The 12,893-nt window shown below is 46.7% G+C and overlaps 1 protein-coding gene across 2 annotated transcripts in view; it reads right to left on the bottom strand.

Annotated features, from left to right (window-relative positions):
* The window catches only part of LOC141476609 (zinc finger protein 462-like), a 78,414-nt gene that overhangs the window by 29,980 nt on the left and 35,541 nt on the right, over nucleotides 1-12,893 (bottom strand). For both annotated transcript variants that reach the window (XM_074165373.1, XM_074165374.1), the window contains exon 6: nucleotides 7,263-7,454. In XM_074165373.1, coding sequence (XP_074021474.1) covers nucleotides 7,263-7,454 — 192 coding nt within the window. The remainder of the gene's footprint in view (nucleotides 1-7,262; nucleotides 7,455-12,893) is intronic.

Raw genomic sequence — 12,893 nt, 5'->3', positions numbered from 1 at the left:
ATGCACCCCAGGATGCCATTGGCCTTCTTGGCCACAAGGGCACATTGCTGGCTCATGGTCATCCTATTATCCACCAGGACTCCCAGGTCTTTCTCCTCAGAGGTGCTCTCCAGAAAGTCAGCCCCCAATCTCTACTGGTGCATGGGGTTATTCCTCCCCAGGTGCAGCACCCTACACTTGCCCTTGTTGAACTTCATTAGGTTCCTCTCTGCCCAAATCCTCAGCCTGTCCAGGTCGCACTGTATGGCGGCACAGCCTTCTGGTGTGTCAGCCACCCCTCCCAGTTTTGTATCATCAGCAAACTTGCTGAGGGTACACTCCATCCCCTCATCCAGGTCACTGATGAATATATTGAAGAGGACTGGACCCAGTACTGACCCCTGGGGAACTCCACTTGTTACAGACCTCCAACAAGACTCTGTGCCACTAATGATGACACTCTGAGCTCTGTCTTTCAGCCAGTTTTCAATCCACCTCACTGTCCATTCTTCTAATCCACACTTCCTAAGCTTACCTATGAGGATGCTGTGGGAGACTGTGTCAAAAGCCTTGCTGAAGTCAAGGTAGACAACATCCACTGCCCTCCCCCTCATCTATCCAACCAGTCATGCCATCATAGAAGGCTATCAGGTTAGTCAGATGTGATTTCCCCTTGGTGAATCCATGTTGACTACTTCTGATAGCTTTCTTTTCCTTCATATGCTTTGAGATGATGCCCAGAATGAGCCATTCCATCACCTTTCCAGGGATGGAGGTGAGGCTGGCTGGCCTGTACCTCCTTCTTGCCCTTTTTCAAGACTGGGATGACATTGGCTTTCCTCCAGCCCTCAGGCACCTTGCCTGTTCTCCAGGACCTTTCAAAGAGGATGGAGAGCAGCCCAGCAATGACTTCTGCCAGCTCCCTCAGCACTCACAGGTGCATCCCATCACAACCCATGGACTTGCGGATATCCAGTGTACTTAACTGTTCCCTAACTTGGTCTTCCTCAACTAAGGGGAAGTCTTCTTTCGTCCAGACTTTCTCTGATTCCTCCAAAGTCGGTGGCTCCTGAGGGCTGGCCTGAGCAGTAAAGACTGAAGCAAAGAAGGCATTCAGCAACTCCGCCTTCTCTGCATCCTCCGTCACCGTGGCACCTGTCTCATTCAACAGTGGGCCCACATTTTCTCTCGTTTTCCTTTTGCTTCCAATATACTTGAAAAAACCCTTCTTGTTGACTTTGACATCCCTTGCCAAGTTTAATTCCAAGGAGGCCTTGGCTTTCCTCATTTCTTCCCTGCATACTCTGACAGCATTCTTGTAATCTTCCCAAGTGGTCAGTCCCTTCTGTAAACTTCCTTCTTCCTCTTGAGTTTTTTCAGAAGCTCCCTGCTCAGCCACGCAGGTCTCCTGCTTCCCTTGCCTGATTTCTTGCTCTTAGGGATGCACCAATCCTGAGCTTGGAGAAAACGATGTTTGAATATCAGCCAGCTCTCATGAGCCCCCCCACCTTCCAGAGCCCTAACCCATGGGATATCTCCAAGCAGTTTCTTGAAGAGGCTGAAGTTAGCCCTCCTGAAATCCAAGGTTTCAGTCCTACTTGTAGTTTTGCGCGTACTACCCACGATCCTGAACTCTATCTTTTCATGGTCACTGCAGCCAAGGCTGCCCCCAACCTTAATGTCCTCCACCAGTCCCTCTTTGTTTGTTTGTCAGTACTAGGTCCAGTAGCGCCTCCCTCCTTGTTGGCTCCTCCACCACCTGAGTCAAGAAGTTATCATCAATACACTGGAGGAACCTCCTGGACTGTGCATGCCTGGCTGTGTAGCCTTCCCAGCAGATATCAGGGTGATTGAAGTCCCCCATGAGAACCAAGGCCTGTGACTCTGAGGCTACTTTGAGCTGACTGTAAAAGGCCTCATCAACTTCCCCATCCTGGTCAGGTGGCCTGTAATAAACACCCACAACAGTGTCCCTCATATTGGCCTGCCCCTTAATCCTCACCCACAAGCTCTCGACTCTCTCTTCATCTGACCCCAGGGAGGGCTTTAGGGACATCTCCTCACTCTCTATCCATTCCTTAATGTAGAGGGCAACACCTCCACCCCTCCTTCCTCACCTGTCCCTTCTGAACAGCTTGTAGCCCCCAATAGCCACATACCAGTCATAGGATTCATCCCACCAGGTTTCAGTGAGTTTCAGGTTTCAACTGAGTCTCATTCAGTTAGATAAAATTTATTTGGAAGTCAAATTATGCTCTAGCTATTTGTAGATACTTTAAGAGACATTATTGGACACGGACACAACAGCTAAACACTAAAAGCAACCCACCTAAAACAAGCAATAAGAACAAATCAGAACACCACATGTAAGTGTTTAAGTATTAGAAACAGAGAAGCAGTTGAAAAATTAGAGGGGAAAAAAGTATTTAAACCCACCCCCCCCAACTAGACAAATCTAATACAGGTATATAAATGCTTGCAAAATCAGAGTTTGGGATGAAGGGAAAAAATTACTTTAAGAAAAGCAATAGACTTGCTGTTTTGAGCGCACTGAAAAGTAAGCATATTATATCTGCAAAGTACTAATAACGAAATATCTCAATGACCACAGGGAGTGAGGCAGATAAATTTGAAAACACCACACTTTCCTGGTAAATCTGTACTAGAACATCACAGGAGACAGATAGATCAGCATCTATATGACAAAATAAACTCATCAAGGAGATGTTTAACTCCAGAGTTCAGAGCAAACATGGAGTGAGCCCACAAAATCTCAATGAGTATTTAAAACCTCTTGGGGAAAAATGGGAATGTAATATCAAGTAGAAACCCAGGGCATTACAGCTCTGTGAGAAAAAGTCCTAAAGAGTCTGAAAGGAAAATATCTGGAATGCTAATTAATGTAGTATGCATGGATTCACATAAATAGATAATCACAAAAAAGAATGTCAGAGAAATATCAAGAAAAAAAAGGCAGGAGACCAAAGGTTTTCTCTTTTGATAAAAATATGCTTGTGAAGACAAATCAAGATGCAGGACCACACCAAAACCCACAAAACATGTCCAAAAGCAAGTAGGACTGTACAAATAATAATAATTTTTAAAATAAGATAACGCTAAGGGTGCAGAGATTTAATAGTAGTCTATGAGATTTAGGAGCATAATCACTATTGAAATTCAATGGGATTCAAAATTACCATCTCATACAGTGGTGGGAAACCATATAGTCATGAGTGGCAACAGCTTGGAGAGCGGGAAGGTGAAAAAGAGGAGTGTCATGCAAAGTCTGCCAAGACTATACACATTTGTTCACTTTATGCCACACATCACTGACCTGGAATATAACATTCTGGCATTAAACTAAACTGGGGGAAAGGGGAGGACAGAGAAAAGAACAAGATTCAGGATGATGTAACATAATGTTGAAGAGCAAGCTTAGGGAACCATACTGTATAAAGAAGTTCTAATAGGTGCACATTTAAAAACAAAATTTAAACCTAATCTGATTTATACTAAGGATACTTTACATTGCTAGGATGATGCAAAGAAGCTGTAATGGAAAAAAGTGTTATGTCCTGACTGTTTTTACACTTCAAAAAAGAAAAATGAGAGGAATCATAATAGAAAGAAAATAACCTCCTTGAATACAATTCACATTTAAAGGATGAATTTAAAAGTCTTGTTGAATATGCATTGTAAGAAGTCATATCAAGGCTGTTTTGGAATATTTTCATACAAACATAAAATAATTTAGGTTGGAAAAGACCTTTAAGATCATCGAGTCCAACTATTAACCTAACACTGTCAAGTCCACCACTAAACCATGTCCCTAAGCACCACGTCTACCTGTCTTTTAAATACCTCCAGGGATGGTGACTCAACCACTTTCCTGGGCAGTCTGTTCCAATGCTTGATGACCCTTTCTGTGGAGAAATTTTTTCTAATATCCAATCTAAGCCTCCCCTGGCACAAATAGAGGCTGTTTCCTCTCATCCTATAACTTCTACGAGGGAAGTACCTCCTTTCAGGTAGTTGTAGAGAGCTATCAGGTGTCCCTTCAGCCTCCTTTTCTACAGACTAAACAATCCCAGTTCCCTCAGCCACTCCTCATATGACTTGTGCTCTAGACCCCTCACCAGCTTCGTTGCTTTTTTGGACACACTCCAGCAGTTCAATGTCTTTCCTGTAGTGAGGGACCCAAATCTGGACACAGTACTCGAGGTGAGGCCTCACCAGTGCCGAGTACAGGGGGACAATCACTTCCCTACTCCTGCTGGCCACGCTATTTCTGATACAGGCCAGGATGCTATTGGCCTTCTTGGCCACCTGGGCACACTGCTGGCTCATATTAAGCCAGCTGTCCACCAACACCACCAGGTCCTTTTCTGCTGGGCAGCTCTCCAGCCGCTTTTCCCCAAACCTGTAGCACTGCATAGGGTTGTTGTGAGCCAAGTGCAGGACCTGGTACTTGGCCTTGTTGAACCTCATACCACTGGCCTTGGCCCATTGATCCAGCCTGTCCAGATCCCTCTGAAGAGCCTTCCTACCCTCAAGCAGATCAACACTCCCACCTAACTTGGTGTCATCTGAAAACTTACTGAGGGTACACTCGATCGACTCATCCAGATCATTGATAAAGATATTAAACAGAACCTACCGCAATACTGAGCCCTGGGGAACACCACTTGTGACTGGCCACCAACTGGATTTAACTCCACTCACCACCACTCTTTGGTCCCGGCCACCCAGCTAAGAGTACGCCCATCCAAGTCACGACCAGCAAGCTTCTCCAGGAGAATGCTGTGGGAAACCGTGTCAAAGGCTTTACTGATGTCCAGGTAAAAAACAGCCACAGTCTTTCCCTCATCCACTAAGGGGGTGACCTTGTCAGAGAAGGAGATCAGGTTAGTCAAGCAGGACCTGTCTTTCATAAACCCATGCTGACTGGACCTGATCACCTGGGTGCAATGTATGTGCCATATGATGGCACTCAAGATGATCTGCTCTATAACCTTCCCTAGCACCAAGGTCAGACTGACAGGCCTGTAGTTCCCTGAATCCTTCTTCTGGCCCTTCTTGTAGATGGGCATCACATTCGCTATCATCCAGTCAACTGGGACCTCCCCAGTTAGCAAGGATTGCTGATAAATGAATGAAAATGGCTTGGTGAGCACTTCCACCACCTCCCTCAGTACCCTTGGGTGGATCCCATCCAGCCCCATAGGCTTGTGTGTGTCTAAGTGGTGTAGCAGGTCACTAACCATTTCCCCTTGGATTATGGGGGCTTCATTCTGCTTCCCATCCCTGTCTTTCAGCTCAGGGGGCTGGGTACCCCAAGAACAACTGGTCTTACTATTAAAGACTGAAGCAAAGAAGGCATTAAGTACCTCAGCCTTTTCCTCATCCTTTGTCACTATGTTTCCCCCCACATCCAATAAAGGATGGAGATTCTCCTTCACCCTCTTTTTGTTGCTCGTGTAGTTATAGAAACATTTTTTACTGTCTTTTACAGCAGTAGCCAGATTAAGTTCTAGTTGGGCTTTGGCCCTTCTAATTTTCTCCCTGCATGACCTCACGACATCTTTGTAGTCCTCCTGAGTTGCCGGCCCCTTCTTCCAAAGGTCATAAACTCTTTTTTCCCCTGAGTTCCAGCCAAAGCTCTCTCTTCAGCCAGGACAGTCGTCTTCCCTACCAGCTCATCTTTCAGCACATGGGGATGGCCTGCTCCTGAGCCTTTAAGGTTTACTTCTTGAAGAATGTCCAGCCTTCCTGGACTCCTTTGCCCTTCAGGACTGCTTCCCAAGGAATTCTGTCAACCAGGTCCCTAAACAGGACAAAGTCTGTCCTCTGGAAATCCAAGTTGGCAGTTCTGCTAACTCCCCTCCTTACTTTTCCAAGAATTGAAAACTCTATCATTTCATGATCACTATGCTCAAGACAGCCTCCAAACGCCACATCCCCCACAAGTCCTTCTCAGTTCACAAACAACAGGTCCAGCGGGGCTCCTTCCCTAGTTGGCTCACTCACCAGATGTGCCAGGAAGTTATCTTCCACACGCTCCAGGAAACTCCTAGACTTTTTCCTCTCTGCTGTATTGTATTTCCAGTAGACATCTGGTAAGGTGAAGTCCCCCATGAGAACAAGGGCTAGCAACTGTGAGACTTCTGGCTGCTTATAGAATATTTCATCTGCCTCTTCATCCTGGTTGGGTGGTCTATAACAGACTTCCACCACGATATCTGCCTTGTTGGCCTTTCCCCTGATTCTTACCCATAAACACTTGACCCTTTCATCACCATCGTCAAGCTTTAGACAGTCAAAACACTCCCTAACATACAGGTCTACCCCACCACCTCTCCTTCCTTACCTATGCCTTCTGAAGAGTTTATAGCCATCCATTGCAGCACTCCAGTCGTGCGAGTCATCCCACCATGTTTCCGTGATGGCAGCTTTTGCTAGACGCCAGTCAACTGGGACCTCCCCAGTTTGCCAGGACTGGTGCTGGTCTCTTCTCACAAGCAAATAGCGATAGAATAAGAGGGAATGGCTTCAAGTTGCAACAGGGTAGGTTTAGACTAGACATTAGGAAGAAATTCTTCACAGTAAGAGTGATCAGACACTGGAACGGGCTGCCCAGGGAGGTGGTTGAGTCACCATCCTTGGATGAGTTTAAGAGTCATTTAGATGTGGTGTTGGGGGATATGGTGTAGGGAAAAACTTTGTAGAGTAGGGTAGATGGTTGGACTCGATGATCCCAAGGGTCTTTTCCAACCTGAATGATTCTATGATTCTATGACTGCTGGTAAATGATGGAAAGTGGCTCAGTGAGCACTCCCACCAGCTCCCTCAGTACCCTCAGGTGGATCCCATCTGGCCCCATAGGCTTGTGTATGTCCAGGTGTTGGAGCAGGTCCCTCACCATCTCCCTTTGGATTATGGGCCTTCATTCTGCTCTCTGCCCCTATCTACTAGCTCAGGGGCCTGGATACTCAGGAAACAACTGATTCTGCTACTAAAGACTGAGGCAAAGAAGGCATTAAGTACCTCAGCCTTCTCCTCATCCTTTGTCACCATGCTACTGCCCTCATCTAATAAAGGATGGAGATTATCCTTAGTCCTCCTTTTATTACTAATGTATTGATAGAAACTCTTTTTATTGTTCTTAACATCCAAAGCCAGGTTAAGTTCTAGTTGGGCTTAATTGCTGCCTTAATTTTTTTTTTAAATAAAAACATTAAGTAGTATTTTAGACAATTAAATTCTTGCTGTGAGGCACCTCTTACCATTAGAGTTCTCCACCTCTTCAGCAGAAATGTGTTTCTTGGAGGTGTGATAGCCAAGCGAGGCTGAGAGGCTGAGAACACGGGGTCTTGGTAGTGTCAGTGCTTTCCCATGCACTCTCAAGGAATGCTCTTTCAGCTGGCTGATTGTCATGGTGGAAAATGTGCAGGAAGAACATTTGTAGGCATGTTCACCTGGGTGAGCAAAATGCAGGCAAGTCATCAGTTCACAAAAGAAACAAAATGTGTTCCTCATTCTTTTCCTGCTGAACTCAGCAGTAAAATTCCTATGGCCTCCTTCAGTGTGAGACTTACTCCAAAGAGAACAAACTATGTGCATCTCCCTGTTGAAACAGTCTGGACTCTGCAGGTACAGATACCCGCTTTGGGACCAAAGTTTTGTTTTCTGACAGCTCTAGATCCTTGTTAAATGACTGATGCCAGAAAACAAAGACCAGCCTGCTTGTGTTGCATGGTATAAGAAGAAAACACAGTCTTGGATGAAAATAGTCACTGGACTAGAGCATTTCTGAATTTTTTTGGGAGGAAAGTAGAGGTGAAGTCCTCTGTGGTTTTCCATGCAATATATCCAGAATCATAACTAAAAAAAAAAACAGGAGGAGACTATAAAATGTTAACTAAGGTTCTTAAAAAAAACCCAAACCCCAAAATTAACAAAAAAACCCAATCCACCCACTGCCCCCCCCACACTTAATTCGAGGAGGATCCCATTTTCCTTATATGAAACCTGCCTCCAGGCAGAAATGAACTCCATAGAACTAGTAACCAAGTCACGGTTGGTTTACTACAAGAAGTGGATATGGCAGTACCAAGAGCAGTACATATTTATAGGGTTATGGGAAAGCATATAATGGAAAAATATTAAAAGAAACGAAGGAAGAGAAATAATGAACAGTAGTGAATTTGGTTCCAAATACATTCCAAGTCATAAAGACAGAATACAATAGGAAACAAATTCCCAAGACAAGACTTGTTCTGTGTTAAGCATGAAGTGCCACTTCTAGGTGAAAGGGCTACACTGACTACATGCAAGTTGTATATAAAATGTCAAAACTAATACAAGAGTGAAATATTCATGAACACTAATGGAAGGATAAGAGCTCTGGTTATGAAAGAGGCAGAAATATGTTTTCCATTTCTCAACAAATTTAACAAAAAAGGTTCTAGAACAGAATCGTTTCAAACATCAGAAATAAGTGAACAAAGAGAACAAGAGGAAAAAAGTATCACATAGTCATAACAAGCACATAAAGAGATTAGCAGTCATTCTACATGAAAATACCCCACACCCGCCCACCCACCCACCACAAAACTCCTGTGCTAATCACAGGGACAAAATACAGACTCTTAGAAACCCATACTGGTGTGTCTGAAAAGGATCAGAGTCTGAAATGGTGAAACAAAATGTCACACATGGTTTCTTTTCAGATTACAGTCTGCACCTGAATATTATTGCCACAGAGGTATCATCACTTTACAAAGATAAAGAAAATGGTTTTCATAAAGCATGTATGATGGACTGATTAATGCAAAGGGATGAACTAAGGACAAAAAGATATAAACCCCCCAAAATTTGCTAAATATAAGCAACTCCTGGCAGACATCTATTGATGTCTCTCGCCTTGGTCGGCGAGGCGACGGCAGTGGCAGCACCGGCAGCACTGGCAACAAGAACTGAGGTAAGCCCGAGGTGAGGGTTGGATCACACTGTACAGAGGGGTTTCCGAGCTCAGGGACCCCCCACTCACAACCAGAGCCCCAGCAGGAAACAGGAAGTCCACGGCAACCAATCAGGCGCAGAGGGGGCGTGGCCAGGAGCCACGCCAAGATTTAAATGCGGTAAGAGCAGACCCTCAGTTGGTCGGTGAGGCTAGCCTCTGCAGGGTGTAGTGTGTGACAGGTGAGCGCGAGGGGAGAGCAGGCAGGGCTGACTAGAAAGAAAACATCCGAGATGGTTTCCACTCGGTCTGTAGCCACAGTCAAAAGGAATAAAGCAACCCAAACTGACCTGCTGCAGAGGCATGCAGCTGTCCAGGTGATGGGCTGCATGGAATGTCTGTCACTCCTGCAGGAGGACAGCAAAGACAGTTCCTGTGTGCGCTGTGAGCAGGTCAATGATCTGCTCAGCCTGGTGGCTGAGCTTAAGGAGGAAGTGGAAAGACTGAGGACCATTTGGGAATGCGAAAAGGAAATTGATTGGTGGAGCCACACCCTGCCACCCTTAGGGAAAAAGGAGCAGGTGGAGGCTCCATGAGAGGTAGAGGATCCCCTGCCCTCTTGTCCCCAGGCAGAAGGAGGGGAAGTAGGAGAGGATGAGGGGGAGTGGAAGCAGGTACCTGCTCGGGGCAGCAGGAAAGTCCCCTCCAGGCCTCCCCCGCCTTCCGAGGTACCTATACAGAAAAGGTACAAGCCTTTGGAGATAGAGGATGAGGGAAGCGAAAGTACTGATAAAGGCTTATCCAGGGAGTTGCTGAAGCAGCCAGCTCCATGTATTAAGACTGCCTCTGTGAAGAAAAGGAGGAGGGCAATAATTATAGGTGGTTCCATTCTGAGGGGAACTGAGGGTCCCATATGCAGGCTGAACCCTTCCCAAAGGGAGGTCTGCTGCCTCCCTGGGGCCCGTGTTAGGGATATAACCAGGAAGCTTCCTGGTTTGATACGGCCCTCAGATTATTACTCCCTTTTGATTTTGCAGGCAGATAATGATGAACCAGCGAGGAGAAGTCTCAGGGTGATGAAGAAAGATTTCAGGGCTTTGGGACAGCTAGTCAAGGGCTCAGGAGCACAAATTGTGTTCTCCTCTGTCCCTCCAGTTTTGGGGACCGATGAATGGATAAACAAAAAGATCAGGCAGATCAATGCCTGGCTCTGTAACTGGTGCTACCAGCAGAGCTTTGGGTTCACAGACCATAGTTTGATTTACAGGACACCGGGTCTGCTTGAGTACGATGGGAAAACCCTATCCCGAAAGGGGAAAAGGGTATTAGGCCAAGAGTTAGCAAAGCTCACGGACAGGGCTTTAAACTAGAATCGAAGGGGGGAGGGGATAAAACCAGGCCCACTAGTAATGAGCCTAGGGGTAAAGGGCCAAGGATGGGGGTGAAATCGGGAGCCCAGCTCAAGTGCATCTACACTAATGCACGTAGCATGGGCAACAAACAGGATGAGCTGGAAGCCCTTATGCAGCAGGACAGCTATGACATAGTCGCCATCACAGAAATGTGGTGGGATGACGGTCACGACTGGAATGCTGCGATGAATGGCTATAAGCTCTTCAGGAGGAATAGGCAAGGAAGGAGAGGAGGGGATGTTCATTAGGGAGTGTTTTGACTGTATAGACCTTGATTCCAGTGATGATAAAGTTGAGTGTTTATGGGTAAGGGTGAAGGGGAAGGCTAACAAGGGGGATTTTGTGCTGGGAGTCTGCTATAGACCACCCAACCAGGATGAGCAGGTTGATGAAGTATTCTGTAAGCGGCTGGCTGAAGTCTCGCAATCGCCAGCCCTTGTTCTGGTTGGGGACTTCAACCTACTGGATATCTGCTGGAAATGTAACACGGCAGAGAGCAGGCAGGCTAGGAGGTTCCTCGAGTGTATTGAAGATAACTTCCTGACACAACTGGTAGGTGAGCCTACCAGGGGAGGCACCTTGCTAGACCTACTGTTCACAAACACAGAAGGACTAGTGGGAGATGTGGTGGTCGGAGGCCATCTTGGGCTTAGCAACCATGAAATGGTCAAGTTTTCAATTCTTAGAGAGGTAAGGAAGGGGGTTAGAAAAACCTCCACCTTGGACTTCCAGAGGGCGGATTTCAGCCTGTTCAGAACTCTGGTTGGGAGAGTCCCTTGGGGGATAGCCCTGAAGGGCAAAGAGATCCAGGAAGGCTGGATGCTCTTCAAGAAGGAAATCCTAAAGGCTCAGGAGCAGGCTATCCTCATGTGTCACAAGATTAAAGGGTGGGGAAAATGGCCAGCCTGGTTGAACAAAGAGCTTTTGATGGGGCTTAGGGAAAAAAGGAGGGTTTACCACCTTTGGAAGAAGGGACAGGCAACTCAGGAGGAGTACAGAGATCTCGTTAGGTTATACAGAGAAAAAATTAGGAAGGCAAAAGCCCGGCTGGAACTCAACCTGGCCATTAATATAAGGGACAACAAAAAAAAGTTTTATAAATACGTCAACAATAAAAAGAGAGCCAGGGAGAATCTCCATCCCTTACTGGATGCAGAGGAGAACATTGCGACCAAGGACGAGGAAAAGGCTGAGATATTTAATGCCTTCTTTGCCTCTGTCTTCAACAGTCAGCCCAGCTACCCCCAGGGAGTTCAGCCTCCTGAGCTGGAAGATAAGGATGGAGAGCAGAACAATCCCCCCATAATCCAGGAGGAAGTACTTAATGATCCGCTTCTGCACCTAGACATGCATAAGTCTATGGGGCCGGATGGGATTCACCCAAGGGTACTCAGGGAGCTGGCAGGAGAGCTCACCAAGCCTCTCTCCATTATCTATCAACAATCCTGGTCAACCAGAGAGGTACCAGATGACTGGAGGGTGGCCAATGTGACACCCATCAACAAGAAGGGCCGGAAGGATGATCCGAGGAACTACAGGCCTGTCAGCCTGACCTCGGTACCGGGAAAGATCATGGAGAAGATCATCCTGAGTGAGCTCTCACGGCAAGTGCAGGGCAGCCAAGGGATGAGGGCCAGCCAGCATGGGTTTATGAAAGGGAGGTCCTGCTTAACCAACCTGATCTCTTTCTATGACCATGTGACCCGCCTTCTCGATGTGGAGAAGGCTGTGGACGTTGTCTACCTGGACTTTGGTAAGGCCTTTGACACGGTCCCCCACAGCGTTCTCCTGGAGAAGCTGGCGAATCACGGCACAGACAAGTGTACTCTTCACTGGGGAAAAGACTGGCTGGATGGCCGTGCCCAGAGAGCTGTGATTAATGGGGTGAAATCTTGTTGGCGGCCGGTCACCAGTGGTGTCCCTCAGCGCTCAGTTCTGGGGCCAGTCTTGTTTAATATCTTTATTGGTGATCTCGATGAGGGGATTGAGTGCACCCTCAGTAAGGTCACAGATGACACCAAACTAGGTGGGAGTGTTCATAGAATCATCTAGGTTGGAAGGGACCTTTAAGATCATCTAGTCCAACCATCAGCCTAACTCTGACAAAAAAAAACATCACTAAACCATGTCCTCCCCCAGCACCATGTCAACCCATCTTTTGAACACCTCCAGGGATGGTGCCTCAACCACTTCCCTGGGCAGTCCATTCCAATGCTTAATGACCCTTTCAGTGTAAAAATTCTTCCTAATATCCAACCTGAACCTCCCCTGGTGCAACTTGAGGCCGTTTCCTCTAGTCTTGTCACCTGTGACTTGGGAGAAGAGACCAACCCCCGCCTCTCTACAACCTCCTTTCAGGGAGTTGTAGAGAGCAACAAGGTCTCCCCTCAGCCTACTTTTTTCTAGGCTGAACAACCCCAGCTCCCTCAGCCTCTCCTCATAAGACTTGTTCTCCAGACCCCTCACCAGCTTTGTTGCCCTTCTCTGGACCCGCTCCAGCACCTCAATGTCTTTTTTTGTGGTAAGGGGCCCAAAACTGGACA

Source organism: Numenius arquata, chromosome W (genome assembly GCF_964106895.1).
Source record: "Numenius arquata chromosome W, bNumArq3.hap1.1, whole genome shotgun sequence".
NCBI classification, from domain to species: Eukaryota; Metazoa; Chordata; class Aves; order Charadriiformes; family Scolopacidae; genus Numenius; species Numenius arquata.
Note: the sequence above shows the minus strand (reverse complement) of the source record. Positions and strands in the feature narration are given on the sequence as shown.